Source organism: Hyla sarda, chromosome 5 (assembly GCF_029499605.1).
Source record: "Hyla sarda isolate aHylSar1 chromosome 5, aHylSar1.hap1, whole genome shotgun sequence".
Taxonomy (NCBI): Eukaryota; Metazoa; Chordata; class Amphibia; order Anura; family Hylidae; genus Hyla; species Hyla sarda.
The window spans coordinates 140706532-140725285 of record NC_079193.1 but is presented as its reverse complement, the minus strand read 5'-3'; the positions used below and the strand labels follow the sequence as shown (position 1 = coordinate 140725285).

The window sequence follows — 18754 nt, the reverse complement described above, 5'->3', positions numbered from 1 at the left end:
TCTTCCAGAGGAGGGGCACAGTCAGGTTGTAGCGAACCTATTTATTTTTTTATTTTTTTTTGGTACTCTGCGAGTCACATTATCCATCAAGATTGTGGCCCCCCCTGGAGGCAACAGGAGTCCTTTTTTGTACCTCATATATTCTAAAAGACCATTCATGCTAGAGATCCCTGCCAGATGCAGAATATATTTTATAAACGTCTATGTTATTTTACTAATCCCTTTTTTCCACTTAGAAAATTGCATGTTCTACAACTGTAATTACAATATTATCCATTAAAAACACAATCATATGCTTCATATTGTGATCTGCTTTTATTGTTTAAAAGTTAAATTAAATTTATGTACAGCAGTGAAAGAGAATATATAAAATGATGTACTCTATATTTTATGTGGGTAGTTTCAAGCTTATGAAGGTGGATTTAAGCGGTGAGCACATTGCACAGCAGAATTGTGCTTGGTAGAGAAACAATGAACTCTCTCACATGCAATTTCATACAAATAACTGAACAAAACTCATACTATGCAAACCAGAGTTTCTTCCATATTGAAGAATCCCACCTCTGTAGACAGTTGGGTCAGGGTTCCTGCCCCTTTTCATTAGACATGGCTCAGGATGGTACTGATTTCAGGGTAGAGATGTAGTGCCTTATGTGGTCTTGTTATCAGGTAATGCTGCTTAGGAAAAAGGAAAGAAAGGAAACTATTACATACTAGCCAAAAAGAGATCTCGTCCAAAAGTAATAGTCACTAATCTTTAGACAGCGATACCTTTTCTTGCAACTCCCCTGGAAACTCTGGTTTGGTTAGAATGAGATAGTTTTCCTTTGAGAGGATAGCCAGATCTCATATTTTCCCAAGGAGCATTGAAGAGGTTTACTAGGCAAAATTTATTAATGACCTATCCTGCGTGAGGTGCCGACAGCCAGCACCCCAAGCAGAACCAAAGCAGATGGCTCCGTACATGGTGTAGTGGCTATGCTGGGTTTCTGCAGCTTAGCTCTCATTCCCTTGAAGCTGTAGTGCAGTAATACAGCATGGCCAATACACATGTATGGTTGAAGTATGGAGCTGTCTGCTACCAGCCCTGTTTTAATATGTATCCCTGTGCAAGCACTTAGGCAGACAGTTGAATAGTGTGGGGTGCTGGTTATTAGTATTCCACCAATCTGATATTGTTCAGCTATCCTAAAGATAGGAAATCAATACATATTACCTGGAAAGCCTGTCTAATAAATGGAATCATCTATTAACCCCTTAAGGACCAAGGACGTACCAGTACGTCCTTGGTCCTGCTCTTCTGATATAACGCGGGGTTACACAGTAACCCCACGTCATATCACGGCGGGCCCGGCGTCATAGTGAAGCCGGGACCCGCCTCTAATAGCGCGCGGCTAAAACCGAAAGTGAAAGTTCCCGGCTAGCTCAGTCGGGCTGTTCGGGATAGCCGCGGCTAATTGCGGCATCCCGAACAGCTGACAGGACAGCGGGAGGGCCCCTTCCTGCCTCCTCGCTGTCCGATCGCCGAATGACTGCTCAGTGCCTGAGATCCAGGCATGAGCAGTCATGCGGCAGAATCGTTGATCACTGGTTTCTTATGAGAAACCAGTGATCAGCATAGGAGATCAGTGTGTGCAGTGTTATAGGTCCCTATGGGACCTATAACACTGCAAAAAAAAAGTGAAAAAAAAAAGGGAATAAAGATCATTTAACTCCTCCCCTATTAAAAGTTTGAATCACCCCCCTTTCCCAATAAAAAAAAAACACAGTGTAAATAAAAATTAAAATAAACATATATGGTATCGCCGCGTGTGGAAATGTCCGAATTATAAAAATATATAATTAATTAAACCGCTCGGTCAATGGTGTGCGCGCAAAAAAATTCCAAAGTCCAAAATAGTGCATTTTTGGTCACTTTTTATATCATTTAAAAATGAATAAAAAGCGATCAATAAGTCCTATCAATACAAAAATGGTACCGTTAAAAACTTCAGATCACGGCGCAAAAAATGAGCCCTCATACCGCCCCATACACGGAAAAATAAAAAAGTTATAGGGGTCAGAAGATGACAATTTTAATGTAGTTATGATTTTTTCCAGAAGTCCGACAAAATTAAACCTATATAAGTAGGGTATCATTTTAATTGTATGGACCTACAGAATAAATATCAGGTGTCATTTTTACCGAAAAATGTACTACGTAGAAACGGAAGCCCCCAAAAGTTACAAAACAGCGTTTTTTTTTTTCAATTTTGTCGCACAATGATTTTTTTTCCCGTTTCACCGTCGATTTTTGGGCAAAATGACTGACGTCATTACAAAGTAGAATTGGTGGCGCAAAAAATAAGCCATCATATGGATTTTTAGGTGCAAAATTGAAAGAGTTATGATTTTTAAAGGCAAGGAGCAAAAAACGAAAATGCAAAAACGGAAAAACCCCCGGTCCTTAAGGGGTTAATAGAAATATTCATAATGAAAATTGGGAATGTAGAAAGTAACTTAAATCAGTTCTCATGCACTGTAATTGATTTTTAGTATAGATGGACTATACAGCATAGAGGGGGAAGATAGTGTAGATAGAGGGGGGGGGGGACTTAATAATGTACCTGGGGGTGGAGCGGAGTGAGGGGTTAGAATAGTTAATAGGGATAGGCATCATAGGAAAAAAAAAACATACACCATTGAAGTGCATGTTGAGTAATGCCAGAAGTCTGTCCAATAAAACTGACGAACTGTTCTTTAATAAAAAAAAAGTTATAAAAAAAAAAACTGACGAACTGGAGTTGAAAATTGAGGAGGATTATTACATAGTCGGTATAACAGAGACTTGGTTGGACGATAGCTGTGACTGGGCAGTAAACATACAGGGTTATAGTCTATTCAGGAAGGATCGGACAAAACGGAAAGGGGGAGGAGTCTGTCTTTATGTAAAGTCCAGTCTGAAGGCCGCACTGCTGGAGGATATTTGGGAGGGAAACAATAATGTGGAGTCATTATGGGTAGAAATATATGGAGATAAAATAAAAAAAAAATTTGGATAGGGGTTTTCTATAAGCCACCAAACATAATGGAAGAGTCAGAAGATCAATTATTGAGGCAAATAAACAAGGCAGCAAATCAAAATGATGTGATAATAATGGGGGACTTTAACTATTCTGATATAAACTGGGAGACTGAGACCTGTGAATCTCATAAAGGAAACAGGTTTCTGACTATAACTAAAGACAATTATCTGTCCCAAATGGTGCAGAGCCCGACCAGAGGGGGCGCCCTACTAAACTTCATATTAACCAACGTACCCGACAGAGTAATTAATGTGCAAGTAGATGGACACCTAGGAAATAGTGATCATAATATAATACATTATAACTTGTTCTTCAATAAGGGAATCTCTCGAGGGGCCACAAAAACAATGAACTTTAGGAAGGCAAAGTTTGATCAACTTAGAGAAGCCCTTAACAATATAATATGGGATAATGTCCTCAAAAAAGAACAATACTGACACTAAATGGGGGACTTTTAAAAATATCTTAAATTTTCACTGTAAGATACCTTATCGGAATAAAAGGGTCAGAAATAAAAGAAAACCAATATGGATGAATAAAAATGTTAAGGGGGCAATAAATGACAAAAATAAAGCATTTAAATTACTAAAACATGGAAGCAGTGAAGAAGCATTAAAAAGCTATAGAGAAAAATTTAAAATATGTAAAAAAAAACAGATAAAAGCCGCAAAAATAGAGACAGAAAGACTCATTGCCAAAGAGAGTAAAACTAACCCCAAAATGTTCTTTAACTATATAAATAACAAAAAGGTCAAAAATGAAAGTGTTGGCCATTTAAAAAATGATGAGGAAGAAATTACAAACGGGGATCAGTAAAAAGCAAATATATTAAACAAATTCTTCTCCACTATATTCACAGAGGAAAATGAAGTGCCAGGTGAAATACAGTGTGATAAGGTAAACTCCCCTTTACATGTCACCTGTCTAACCCAGGAAGAAGTACAGTGCCGCCTACAAAAAATCAAAAAAGACAAATCACCAGGTCAAGATGGCATTCACCCCCATGTTCTAAAGGAATTAAGAAATGTAATAGACAGACCCCTATTTTTAATATTCAGGGACTCTATAGTGACAGGGACTGTTCCCCAGGACTGGCGCATGGCAAATGTGGTGCCAATATTTAAGAAGGGGTCAAAAGGTGACCCTGGGAATTATAGACCTGTTAGTTTAACCTCGGTTGTATGTAAATTGTTTGAGGGTTTCCTAAGAGATGCTATTTTGGAATATCTTGATGAAAATAATTGCATGACTCCATATCAGCATGGATTTATGAGGGATCGATCCTGTCAAACTAACCTGATCAGCTTTTATGAGGAGGTGAGCTCCAGACTGGACCAGGGGCCATCGCTGGATGTCGTATATCTGGATTTTTCCAAAGCATTTGATACGGTTCCACATAAAAGGTTGGTGCATAAAATGAGAAGTTTTGGGCTGGGGGAGAATGTGTGTAAGTGGGTAAGTAACTGGCTTAATGATAGGAAACAGAGGGTGGTTATTAATGGTACTTATTGTTTTTGGGTGACTGTTACTGGTGGTGTACCACAGGGGTCCGTCTTGGGTCCTGTCCTATTTAATATATTCATTAATGACCTTGCAGAGGGGTTGAATAGTAAAGTATCAATCTTTGCAGATGACACTAAGCTCTGTAAAGGGGTAAACACTATAGAGGACAGTGCACTGTTACAAATGGATCTGGATAGGTTGGAGGTTTGGGCTGGGAAGTGGCAGATGAGGTTCAACACTGATAAATGTAAGGTAATGCACATGGGGAAGAAAAATCCGGGCTGGGATTATGTATTAAATGGGACGACTGACATGTAAAAGGACTTAGGAGTCTTAGTTAACAGTAAATTTAGCTGTAGTGACCAGTGTCGGGCAGCTGCTGCCAAGGCTAATAAAATCATGGGGTGTATCAATAGAGGCATAGATGCCCATGACAAGGAAATAATTCTACCGCTGTACAAGTTACTAGTCAGACCACTCATAGAATACTGTGTACAGTACTGGGCACCAGTGTACAGGAAAGATATAGTGGAGCTGGAGAGGGTTCAAAGACGGGCAACCAGAGTAATATGGGGAATGGAATGACTACAGTACCCAGAAAGATTATCAGAATTAGGGTTATTTAGTTTAGAAAAAAGAAGGCTTAGGGGAGACCTAATAACTATGTATAAATATATCAGGGGACAGTACAGAGATCTCTCCCATGAACTATTTATACCCAGGACTGTATCAATAACAAGGGGGCATCCTCTACGTCTAGAGGAAAGAAGGTTCCTACACCAGCACAGACGGGGGTTCTTTACTGTAAGAGCAGTGAGACTGTTGAATTCTCTTCCGGAGGAGGCGGTCATGGTGAATTCTGTAATAGAGTTCAAAAAGGGTCTGGATGCATTTTTGGAGAGTAATAACATTATTGGTTATGTATACTAGATTTATAGGGACAGAAGGTTGATCCAGGGATTTATTCTGACTGCCATATTTGGAGTTGGGAAGGAATTTTTACCTCTAGTATGAGGTTTTTTTGCCTTCCTCTGGATCAACTCAACTCAATAGTGACTTATTAGGGATATAGGTTAAACTTGATGGACACTGGTCTTTTTTCAACCTTATGAACTATGTTACTATGTTACTATGTATATGTTACTCCACAGCAGGTAGCCTATGCTACAGCATGCAATACTACTGTACAATGTACAAATTCAAATACAAACACAAATTCAAAAAACATTTTATTAACAGGATTGTCTTATCAAGACACCCCTAACTAAAATGATCTGGCTGCTGGTTGCTTTCCATCCATTTTCCAGCCATTCACATCCCCTGTAGGAGTCTTATCTGTTGTTACTAATGAAAATGAAAGTCCTTTTGTAATATGGTTGTTTACATTTTCTTTTGAATATTTAATGAAGAAAATGCTCCCCTGAAAATCCCACTACTAGGGGTCGCCATACCTACTGGGACACTAACCAGTCCTGCAGCAGCTTGTCCATGAATCATGGACAAGAAATCACTCATGGACAAGGCTGCATGAGCAGACACACCAATCACCTCCCACCACCACAAGGTGGGACATGACCTGAGAAAATTTCTAACACTGTGAGCTAATATAAAGAGGGATTTTTATACTAAATATAGGTGATAGAGGCATAACAATTAGATGTTCATGGTCAGGATAAGGTACTGAGTAACATATTAATTCTTTTTTCTTTTGGGGCGGGGGGGATCTAACAGGTACACTTTAAGTTTGTCTGAGACTCCAATTCCTTACTGGAGCCATACATTTTCTATGATTCTCAACGATTTAGATCATAATTTCCATATGATGCTCAAAGGTATAGATCATAAGTTCCCTATGATCTTTCAATGTATTCTCAGTTGAAGTGTGGCTGGGATTGACAGTTAAACTTCTGCAATTGTGGTGATTAACCTCTGATGAGCGATGATCGCTCTATTGGTGAAAAGGGAATGGGCTCTCTTTTTCCTATCTGATAACACAATCTCTTATAGATATGTCTTAACATATACAGTACACAGGCTTCACATATGATCGTAAATTATATGGACAAAAAACTTCAAGATAAATTACCTAATTTTCAAAAAGGACCTACTAGTTGTGTTTAACATACACTTTGGTTTCTTGAATTTTGATTTCTTAAAGAGGTACTCTACTGGAAAAAAAATTTTTTTTAAATCAACCATAAAGTTAAACAGATTTGTTAATTGCTTCTATTTAAAATTCTTAATCCTTCCAGTACTTATCAGCTGCTATATACTACAGAAGATGTTCTTTTCTTTTCAAATGTCTTTTTTTGTCTGACCACAGTGCTATCTGCTTAGCAGACTTTATGGACTTGACTATGACTGACTAGACTTCTACCCTGTGGTTGCTTACCAGGTTTTGACTTTCACCTAAAGGGGTACACGGTTGGTGGAAGCGTGGCTGCGTGGTTAGGCCTAGGTCTCCCTTAGGAAACCAGACACTCTCAGGTCTTACTGTAGCTCAGCAAGGTCTAAAACTCTAAAACTAGAAATAACTAGTTCCTCCCTTGGTTTATAAGATAGCAATTTGGAGGACTCCCATAGGTCACCCACAAGTCACCTGGTCACCGACACCTTCCCTGGTTACATAGGATTTGGAAACAACGTTTAAAGGAATAATAATATCAGAAAGACAATTCAATACATCACATAAGGCACTGTTAACCCTTTAGGGTTTATGGAAAGGAGTTGGACTCAGGGGCACTGAAATAGAGTTCGCCACACAGGAAAGAAAAGGCTAAAGGAGGGCAACTCCTGTACTGGGCAATCCCATTTACATCCCCATGGGTTACACAACACAAGACGTGTTTCGGCTTCCGCCTTTATCAATAGGCAATGGATAAAGGCAGAAGTCAAAACGTCATCATGGATATCCTTTGTTTTTAAACATGCTACATTAAAGGTGAAGTTTTAATTTTCTAATTGGACTTTTTGGAGCAGCTGGAGGCCCCCCTACACGTGTGCTTTCTTCTTCCAGAAGTCAAAACGTGTCTTGCATTGTGTAACATATGTGGATGTAAATAAAATCCTTTCAAGCATTCAAAGAGTTTACTTTGTATCTTGAAGTTTCTGGGTCCACGCGCATGGCTGCATCACTCGAGTGCTGTCCTCTTCCTATCTAAACTTTGATTTGCAAGCCAGTCCGCACAAAAAGGGTAGAAAATAAAAGGTGTGTGGCTTAAATGGTGGGCGTGGCTTTGCGATATGGGTGTGGTATGCAGGGAAGGTGTGGCTTGCAAGCCAGAATAACGCACTAACCAGGAGATGCTTCACATGAGGGGGTAGGTTATACTTTTATATTTTTATTTGACATATAAGTAATATGTGTACCAAGGATTATCAAAATATCTCCAGCTGTTTAGAAGATTACAGTGGGACAAGTTAGCAAAACCCACGATTCAGATAGCTACCGACTTTCTCAGAAAAAAAAACATTTTGGGCATGATTGACACACAATGTTAATAAATAAAGTGAAATGAGTTTCCACATACTTTGTTTCACCACAAAAGAAAGCAAAATCAACCATAAAACTAAATGATGTGAACTATCCCATTTACTATGGCTTAGAACACTTGTACCACTGTGGAGCATTCTACAGTGAAATGCTCACAACTCTCCTCCATTACACAACGGGGAATGCTAATGTAACATAATATTCACATGTAATAACATTATGAGACAATTACAGAATGTCCGAATGTTTTAATTGCTCCAATAATTCTGTATGTAATTATAACACATTTTCAAGAATACTCTTAATGCATTTGCCATTGAATGAATGTAAATGTAGAGCAGAATTTTAATAATTAAAGTCTAATAAACCTTTATATCCATAGATGGCTTAATATATATTTTTTGTTGCTATGACCTGCAGGTTACGATGTTTGGTAAAACAGCTGGAAAGAGGAGAAGCATCTGTGGTAGACCTGAAAAAGAATCTGGAATATGCAGCGACTGTGCTTGAGTCAGTTTATATTGATGAGACAAGGTGGGCAATACTTATACATTCTTATGTACAACCCATTATCTTGTAATATCATTTTTTATTCAACAATTAATGTAACTGTTATACAATGTATAATAAAAATGCAAATGAGAGAGCCAACATTCTATGAATTGCTTGTATAGCTAGTTTGGTCTTGTTAACCCTGTTTGTTTCACCTTTTTATCTCATACACAATATTTGATCTGTGAAACTTTTATTACAAAAAACATTTTGCATTGCTGTATCGACAGGCTTGACATTTAGACTAGATAGCCCAGATTTACTATTGAAAATACACTTGAATTCAGGACCAATTAGTGCCAAAAAACTGGCCATGTGCCAGATCCTCATATGCTGTCCTCATATCCCATTCTCAGGTGGGGCGGAATTGTGATAAAGAGATTGTAGGCTAAAAATAGAGGGGGCGTGGCTTTGATATAGTGGGTGTGGTTTTAATATAGTGGGTGTGGCTTTGTGAGAGGTACGTGGCTTGAAAACAGGAGATGCAGAGCCAAGCTTGTGAAATAAGGGAAGTCACATACACTTGCATGTGGAAGGTTAGGGCTAATTTAACTATCCTATATTTTAATTTTACATATAAGCAGCATGTGTACCAAATATTATCAAAATATCTTCAGCTATTTGGAAGTTTTGTTGGAACATATATTTCCTATAGACTTGCATAGGACTCCAAACAAAAAACTCAACCCTTGCAAATGGGGGTGGGTAAGGGTTAATTTAACTACCCTATATTTATAGTTGACATACAAGTAACATGTGGGCTAAGTTTCATCTAAATATATTCAGCCGTTTGGAAGTGATGCTGGAACATACACCCACAAACACCAATACACACAGAAAGTTATATACAGTGGTCCCTCAACTTACAATGGCCTCGACAGACAATAGTTTCAACACACAATGGTCTTTTCTGGACAATTGTAACTTGAAACCAGACTCAACATACAATTCTACAGACAGTCCAGATCTGTGAAATGTGTCAATGGCTGGAAGGACCGACCAATCAGAATGGGCATTTCACTGGTAAAACTCCTGTGTTACTGAAGTGCATGCACTGACTGGCTGTCTGGTAGTGCCTCCCTACAGTACAGGGTGGTATTACATGTCCTGTACTACTCTTTACCTGTGTCAGGGTTAGCTGCTCCTTTGGACACCAGGTAAGGGCGGCTCCATTTTACTTTTTTAGGACATTGTGTGTACTGTATAGGACCCTGAAGAAGCTCCTGTCCTCTACTTAGATAGTGAATTACAGCTCCTGGCAGCTCTTTCTTACTTTTATATGTTAGGACTTGCTTTATATATATATATATATATATATATATATATATATATATATATATATATAAGCTATCTACTTATTTTTCTTTATTCCTCACTTTTTCCTTTTATGGATGACATTTGTTGGCTTCAGAACCAATTACCAAGTTTCCATAGAGTTATGGTCTCATCATAGAGTGTTTTCAACATACAATGGGCATCCTGGAACCAATTATTATTGTAACATTTATATATATATATATATATACTGAGAAATACAATCAAATCCATTGGTGTTCATTTAAAGTAATAGGTATTACATTGAAGAATTTCTAGAACTTTCTTTGATGTGACCTTTGTAACCAATATTCTGCACTAACATAACATCCGAAAATGTTGCTATATAACAAACTGTGTCTTTTCCAGACGTTTACTGGATACAGAAGATGAACTCAGTGACATCCAGTCAGACTCAGTCCCCTCAGAAGTGCGGGACTGGCTCGCCTCTACATTTACCCGACAAATGGGGATGATGTTAAGGAGAACAGAGGAGAAGCCGCGGTTTCGAAGCATTGTTCATGCAGTGCAGGCTGGGATATTTGTGGAAAGGTAAAGAAGGGTTGTAAATGTTGTCTTATATAACGTGATTTCTATTTTATAGCTCCAGTGTCAAACTGAATTTATAACTGAGAAAAAAATAATTCTTACTCTGTGATCTGAACCAGAAGGTATATGTATTATGAATGACAGTACAGATCCAACCTGGGTAAGAGCAAAACTACAGAAAATGTGAAAACTGCTGCTCTCATCCCTACACTTTAATATCATCACACATCAACATGACTGTAATCTATATATATTTTTAAGTGTACATTTAACCCAAACAAACTTGCATTGGCCCCAACTTATAATATACTATAATATATCATGCATGTTTACTAGCAAACATACAAAGTATAAAACATAGCCATTTTACCTAAAGCATTAAAACTCTTAATCGAAAAGAATCCAGATGTTCTAAACTCTAAAGATTATTTTCCCCCTATGTGAAGAAATTCTAGATACAGCTTTATAGTTACGACATGTTTTCCCACTCCCGACGTTCCTATAAATCTTCATGGAGGATCTCTCCAGACTTTGACTTCTACATTTGGATTTCTGATTTAGGGGTCATCTAATATACAAAAGCTAAAACTTATTAATGAAACACAAAAAATTAAAAAAATGTTTTGACCTTTTGAATCTTGATTAATTAGAAGTCCAACTTTCTTCATTACATCCCTGGCACAATGGTTTCCAACAGGATGTGATGTTGACACAATGGGCCTCATTTACTAAGAGTTGGGTGTAGTTTTTTTGGGTATTTTGGCATTTTTTGGATTTGGTGCAAAAGGTATTTTTGCACGTTATTTACTACTGTGTTTTGTAGTTGGCGATTTTCCCTATGTTTTGCTCTTTTTAACACATGCTCTGAGCTGTTGGGTTTTCCAGAGCTCAAATCCACCACATTTAACCCCTTAAGGACCAAGGACGTACAGGTACGTCCTTGGTTCTGCTCCCGTGATATAACGCGGGGTTACACGGTAACCCCCCATCATATCACGGCGGGCCCGGCGTCATAGTGAAGCCGGGACCCGCCGCTAATAGCGCGCAGCGCCGATCGCGGCGCCGTGCGCTATTAATCCTTTAGCCGCGCGCTCAGAGCTGAGCCGCGCGGCTAAAAGTGAAAGTAAAAGCTGCCGGTTAACTAAGTGGGCTGTTCGGGATAGCCGTGGTGAAATCGCGGCATCCCGAACAGCTTACTGGACAGCGGGAGGGCCCCTACCTGTCTCCTCGCTGTCCGATCGCCGAATGACTGCTCAGTGCCTGAGATCCAGGCATGAGCAGTCAAGCGGCAGAATCATCGATCACTGGTTTCCTATGAGAAACCAGTGATCAATGATAAAGATCAGTGTGTGCAGTGTTATAGGTCCCTATGGGAGCTATAACACTGCAAAAAAAAAGTGAAAAAAAAAAAGTGAATTAATATCATTTAACCCCTCCCCTATTAAAAGTTTGAATCACCCCCCTTTTCCCATAAAAAAAAAACACAGTGTTAATAAAAATAAACATATATGGTATCACCGCGTGTGGAAATGTCCAAAATATAAAAATATATCATTAATTAAACCGCTCGGTCAATGGCGTACGCGCAAAAAAATTCAAGTCCAAAATAGTGCATTTTTGGTCACTTTTTATTTCATTTGAAAATGAATAAAAAGCGATCAATATGTCCTATCAATGCAAAAATGGTACCATTAAAAACTTCAGATCACGGGGCAAAAAATGAGCCCTCATACCTCCACATACACGGAAAAATAAAAAAGTTATAGGGGTCAGAAAATGACAATTTTAAACGTATTAATTTTCCTGCATATAGTTATGATTTTTTCCAGAAGTACGACAAAATCAAACCTATATAAGTAGGGTATCATTTTAATCGAATGGACCTACAGAATAAAGATAAGGTGTCATTTTTACCGAAAAATTTACTACGTAGAAACGGAAGCCCCCAAAAGTTTTTCTATTTTTCGCACAATGTTTTTCTTTTCCGTTTCACCGTAGACTTTTGGGCAAAATGACTGACGTCATTACAAAGTAGAATTGGTGGAGCAAAAAACGAGAATGCAAAAACTGAAAAAACCCCGGTCCTTAAGGGGTTAAAGGGGTTGTTCAGGAATCGAAAAATAGACCTATTTTCTTTCAAAGACCGCTCCCTGTCTGACACTTTGGGTGTGGTATTACAACTTGGCTTCATTCACTTCAATGGAACTAAGCTCCATAACCTCACCTAACCTGAAGACAGACAGGGAGAGGTCTTTGAAATAAATTATCTCTCTTTTTTGATTCCTGGATAACCCCTTTGCTTTGTAGGTTTCTCAAGAAAATTTAGTTTTTATTTTTTTTATTTTTTAGAGACCCTTTTCCCTGATGTCCATACCCTTTTGTAGGGTTTTCTGCATAAAGTGGAGAGTTTGTAGTGTTTTTCGGATTTTTTGACTAAAATTCTGGCCCAAGACACATGTGACACAAAAAGCCCTACAAAATCTAGTCGGAAAAGCCTTAGTAAATGAGGCCCAATATGCACTAAAATATACAGTATAAAATATACACCAGGTAGCATGGTAAATGAGTTTGCCCTTTTGTCAGGACATCCTGTCAATTCATTTTAGTTATTATACAATGAATATAAAGACGTTCTACTCTTGTAGCATACAAATGTCTCATTTTGTGTACTTGTAATCGAAATGCACATATATTTGGTATACTGCTCATCTTTTCAATGCTTGTAATATGTAAATGTATGATTTTTTTTTTATTGTTAATCTATGTGACCCATTTGAAAACAATAAAATAAAACAAGAATTTATTTGCATAGGATGTACAGACGAACGTCGAACATGGTTGGGCTCAGTTATCCCTCTGCCGTCATTGCTGTTTTAAAGGTAAGTTACAATGATAATACAGTCAGACTATTTCAGATAACTAGAGATAACACAAAAACATGGTCTTTCTTGATTTTAAAGAAACACAAGTCTTAGTAAAAATATACAATATGTTTAAATATACTGGGTGATTTAACAAAGATGGTAGAAAGGCCTGTAGTAAAACATCAGTGGTAAATGGTCGGTGACTAAAGCTTTTATTTTTAAGATAAGAATTTGAAACGTGCTTCTATAGCGTGACATAAGGAAAAAGGAAACATGCTCTTTGAGATAAGCAGGTGCAAGGGCTACAGTCCCTTCTTTTTGCAGAGGATATTGTCACTGGCCACTCCTTCCTGGTAAAGAAATGGATTATGCCACAAATAGAGGAAGATCAGCCCAAGGTAGTCTGTCAGTAGGATGGTGCACCGCCACATATCCATTTAAATGTTTGCCAATACCTGAATAAAAAATTGAACAGAACACTGGATTGGCCACTCTGGAAACAAGGATTCATGAATGTGGTGCTGGCCACGGGGATCACCAGATCTAACACCCCACAGCTTCTTTCTGTGAGGCTACATCGAGGACTTCAAGTTATACTCATTGTATTTTCCATCATTTCCAGCCACAGGACATGAATGATCTTAGACAACACATCACTGAGACATTGGAGTTCATATCTGAGGGTATGCTTGCATGCACATGGACAAAATTGGACTAAAACCTAAACATCTGTTATGTCACCAATGGAAATCACATCTGTAGTGCATGTAAAAAACTTGGATAGATAGTGAAGGACATATTCAAAACTCTTCACGTTATAAATTTAGTGTTTTGCGCAACAATTTTGGCACAAAAAAAGTTTCCATCAGATGTTCAAAGGGTTTTACATGAGAATGATCGACGTTTACACTAGTCATGGCAGTTTTGCAAAATTGGGCATAGTTATGTTAATTTCATATTTAATATAATATTTTCAAAGGGGTGAAAGTCCATTTACATTAAAAAGAAATTCCCACCAGCTCTTTGCCAGTGTAGAAATCACAGAAATTGTTTTAGTTTTTTTTCTTTAATTTTTTTTTCTTCATTTTTGGGGGAAAGAATTTATTGAAATATAAATATAACCAAAAAGAAATCCTTATCACAGGTATTATGGGATAGAAGCTTGTATGCTGCCGAAGTGTATAATGGTGAGAACTTATCTAACCACCAAGGAGATATATACCGTATTTATCGGGGTATACCACGCACCGACCTATAACACGCACCCTCATTTTACCAAGGATATTTGGGTAAAAAAAAGTTTTTTACCCAAATATCCATGATAAAATGAGGGTGCGTGTGTGCGTGTGTATACCCCGATATACCCCCAGGAACGGCGCCGCTGCCCCGTTGCCTCCCCCCATCCCCGGTGGCATAATTACCTGAGTCGGGTCCGCGCTGCTCCAGGCCTCCGTCGTGCGTCCCCAGCGTCATTGCTATGCACGGCGCGGCGCTCTGACGTCATGCGCCGCGCCGTTCAGCGCATAGCAACGACGCTGGGGACGCACGACGGTGGCCTGGAGCAGCGCGGACCCGACTCAGGTAATTATGCCACCGGGGATGGGGGGAGGCAACGGGGCAGCGGCGCCGGCAATGGGTGCCGCTGCCCCTTCTCTACCCCTGGCTGCCGATAACCAGGGGGTGAAAAGGGCCGACAGCAGCACTCTAGACCCCAGGAAAGGCAGGGGGAGAGAAGCGGGCAGCGACGGCCTCTCTCCCCCTGCCTTTCCTGGGGGTGTATCGGCGTATAACACGCACACAGACTTTAGGCTAAAAATTTTTGCCTAAAAAGTACGTGTTATACGCCGATAAATACGGTACATAAAAACAACATAATACACTGGCACTGTTCAGGACTTACAGTATACTGAGAGGCTATATACCCTATAGCTAAAGAAGCACAGTAATATTTGCCAAAGTGTACTAAGGTAATAAATTCAGAATCCATAGGGTTAATTACGTCCGTTATGCCCGTGAAGTCAATAGCACTATACCTTGTGCTGGATTGCGATGTATTTCTCCTGATTCTGTCATTTGACAGTAGAATGAAGGTCCATTGAAGTCCCGGCCTTTAGTGCTTCCTGGGCTCCGTTCTGTACTGGTAAATAATAACTCCAGCTAGAAGCCTACGGTCCCGGTCTACAGCGCTGGGAGATCTGCTCCGGCCGTTGGCGTCTCAACTAGCGTGATGCCCGCGGGTTGCGGAACGAGCAAAGAGAATTGTCTCTTCATGTTTAACCCTTTGGATTCTGAATTTATTATCTCTGTACACAAATATTACTGTGCTTCTTTAGCTATAGGGTATATAGCCTCTCAGTATACTGTCCCGAACAGTGCAAGTGTATTAATTTTTTTTTTTATTGAAATATAAATATTCATTATTGGAAAATGTTAATACATTTTTTTCTCTTCATGGTCGCCGCACTCGCATTTAACCCCTGGACATGTTTTATTCATATAGTTATCCCATGTCTGGGCACTAGTAATCATGGAATATTATGTGAGATGCTTCTGCCAGAATGTTCCAGGATTTAATATGTGACACCAAAATGCAATTTTGGCAAAAAAAAAAAATTCAAAATGGCGGCAACATTTTTAGTATTTATGCCACATTCAGCAATTTTGGAGTGACAAAACAAAAGTGGCACAAAAATGAATTCTCACATATTTTCATATTTTCAGATATCTACTAGATCTCAAAAGTATGTCCTTACATGGATCAACATTACACATTCTTACTATTCAAAATACGATTACAAAAATCAGGAATTTTCATATTATAAATCAGTACAAACTACAGTTTTAATAGTGTTTAGAGAGCTTTCAGACAGACAGACCTTATTTATTGATACCCTGTTGTGCAGTCATGTAAATTATTAGTTTAGTTTTAAGATAGATCACAAAGTTGAAATGGTTGGATAAAGCAGAGTCCACAAAGCTCAACCTTTAATCTTACTGTGTTAATCTAGAGAAAGACAGTAGAACTTTATGAAACATTAAAAATATAAAATGCAAATAATAAGCTCACCGAACTTGCAGAAAAGATTCAGCGTGCAGGGATATCCTGCACATCCATAATGTCTAAGAAAAATGGTCCGGCATGCTTCTGGTGTGGAGAAAATTCAATGTGAAAAAAATTCAAAAACATTGAATTTTATCCACATCGGAAGCATGCTGGACTATGTATATTGGACTTATAAAATATGCCACATGCCCCATTCCAGGGATAAAGCTTTCTTCCCAACTTTATGTATTTCATTCAATACAAATCCTTCAGTCAATGTCATGCTTGTAAGATTATATCATCTTTTTCAAGAAAACATCAAGGCCCCCCTTGTACTTATTTATTGACTCAGACATCACAACATCATGGGGCGGAGAGTTCCATAGTCTCACTGCTCTTACAGTAAAGAATCTCTGTCTGCAATGATGGGGAAAACTTCTTTCTTTCTGTTACGATTCGGCTGGCTGGAGGTGGATCCTCTGTGCCAGAGAGGGATTGGCATGGACCGTGTCGGTGGATCGGTTCTAAGTTGCTACTGGTTTTCACCAGAGCCCGCCCCAAAGCAGGATGGTCTTGCAGCGGCGGTAGCAACCAGGTTGTATCCACCAGCAACGGCTCAACCTCTCTGACTGCTGAGATAAGCGCGGTACAAGGGAGTAGACAAGAGCAAGGTCGGACGTAGCAGAAGGTCAGGGCAGGCAGCAAGGATCGTAGTCAGGGGCAACGGCAGGAGGTCTGGAACACAGGCTTTGGACAACACTAAATGCTTTCACTGGCACAAGGCAACAAGATTCGGCAAGGAAGTGCAGGGGAAGTGAGGTAATATAGACAGGGAGCAGGTGGAAGCTAATTAGGCTGATTGGGCCAGGCACCAATCATTGGTGCACTGGCCCCTTAAATCTTAGAGAGCTGGCGCGCGCGCGCCCTAGAGAGCGGAGCCGCGCGCGCCAGAACATGACAGCCGGGGACCGGGACGGGTAAATGACTCTGGATGCGATTCGCAAGCGGGCGCGTACCGCTATGCGAATCGCATCCTCGCCGGCAATGTCAGTGCAGCGCTCCCTGTCAGCGGGTCTGACCGGGGCGCTGCAGAGAGAGACGCCGCAAGTGCTCCGGGGAGGAGCAGGGACCCGGAGCGCTCGGCGTAACACTTTCCTTCTTGCTCCTTGTCATGGTTATCGGCCTAGGTATAAAAAGATCACTAGAAATATCTCTGTATTGTTCATTCATATATTTGTACATTGTGATGATGTTGTGTTCATGTTTGTTTGTAAACTAAACTACCCCACGTTTTATCATTTGATCAGCCTCTTGTGCATCCGCTCCAGTTCAGCATTGTCCTTCTTTCATATCAGTGCCCACAACACAATATTCCATAAATGGTCTGACTTCATATAAAGGCAAAACTATGTTCTTGTCATGATCATTTACCCCTTTTTGATGCATCCCATTTATTTGCCTTGGCAATAGCTACACGTCACTGGTCGCCAAATTTTAGTTTTCATTTTGTTCTTTGGCCCCAGTGCATAGCCTTACAACTATCCATATTAAACTTCATCAGTCATTTCTCTGCATAAGTCTACAGTATAATAGTAGTATAATATGATCACCCTTTGTGTTGTTTATCTTACATAGTTTAGTGTAATCTGCAAATATTTTAATTTACATTCATGGCAGAACTGCACATCATTTCTATGCTTAAAAAGTGCAGCATTTATGCAGCAGTAAAATAGAGAGATTGTAAAAATCCCATCTACCTGCTGCGGAATAAATTTACACAAAATCTGTGCAGAAATTGACGTCCGATGCAGCATGTAAATTTTGGTATCAGAAACTCTGTAGGTTTATCTTGGATTTTCTCCATTGACTTTAAAAAGAGGTTGTGTACATTTTCTTTCTTTTTAATTGACATAATTGCTCCAAAATTGGCAGTGAAAATTCTGCACAATTTAGATTTTCTGCTCCACAAATCAGCACTTCTGCCATGTCTCTTTCCATTTAGACATGAATGAAGGTGAAAACTTATTGTAACTCATAATCCGTGCAGTAAAGTAAATTATTTGCCAAATTACTTCTGAAGATACTTTAGATATGGAATGTTGTTCATTAATGAAGTTTTGCTTTAAACCAGTGGCAACTGTAACATAATTGGTATGGTGGGCCAATGTGATAGCACTGGTAGATCAGTAGAGAAATACTTTGATGACATCATGACACTGTTTAGATATTGACTTTTCTACAGCTTCAGACCTCTGATATAAAATCAACATTTCATGTACAGACACAACTGTAGTCATAGACGCTTTGTATTGGGCAGGGATTGCAGTCTGTAAAAGTACAGATAATCCTAGGATGAAAAAAATTATAATCC

At 39.2% G+C, this 18754-nt stretch overlaps 1 protein-coding gene across 9 annotated transcripts in view; it reads left to right on the top strand.

Annotated features, from left to right (window-relative positions):
* Positions 1–18754, top strand: part of PDE1C (phosphodiesterase 1C) — a 983820-nt gene that overhangs the window by 717161 nt on the left and 247905 nt on the right. For all 9 annotated transcript variants that reach the window (XM_056520396.1, XM_056520395.1, XM_056520397.1 and 6 more), the window contains 3 exons: positions 8482–8595; positions 10297–10479; positions 13289–13355. In XM_056520396.1, the coding sequence (XP_056376371.1) occupies positions 8482–8595; positions 10297–10479; positions 13289–13355 (364 nt within the window). The remainder of the gene's footprint in view (positions 1–8481; positions 8596–10296; positions 10480–13288; positions 13356–18754) is intronic.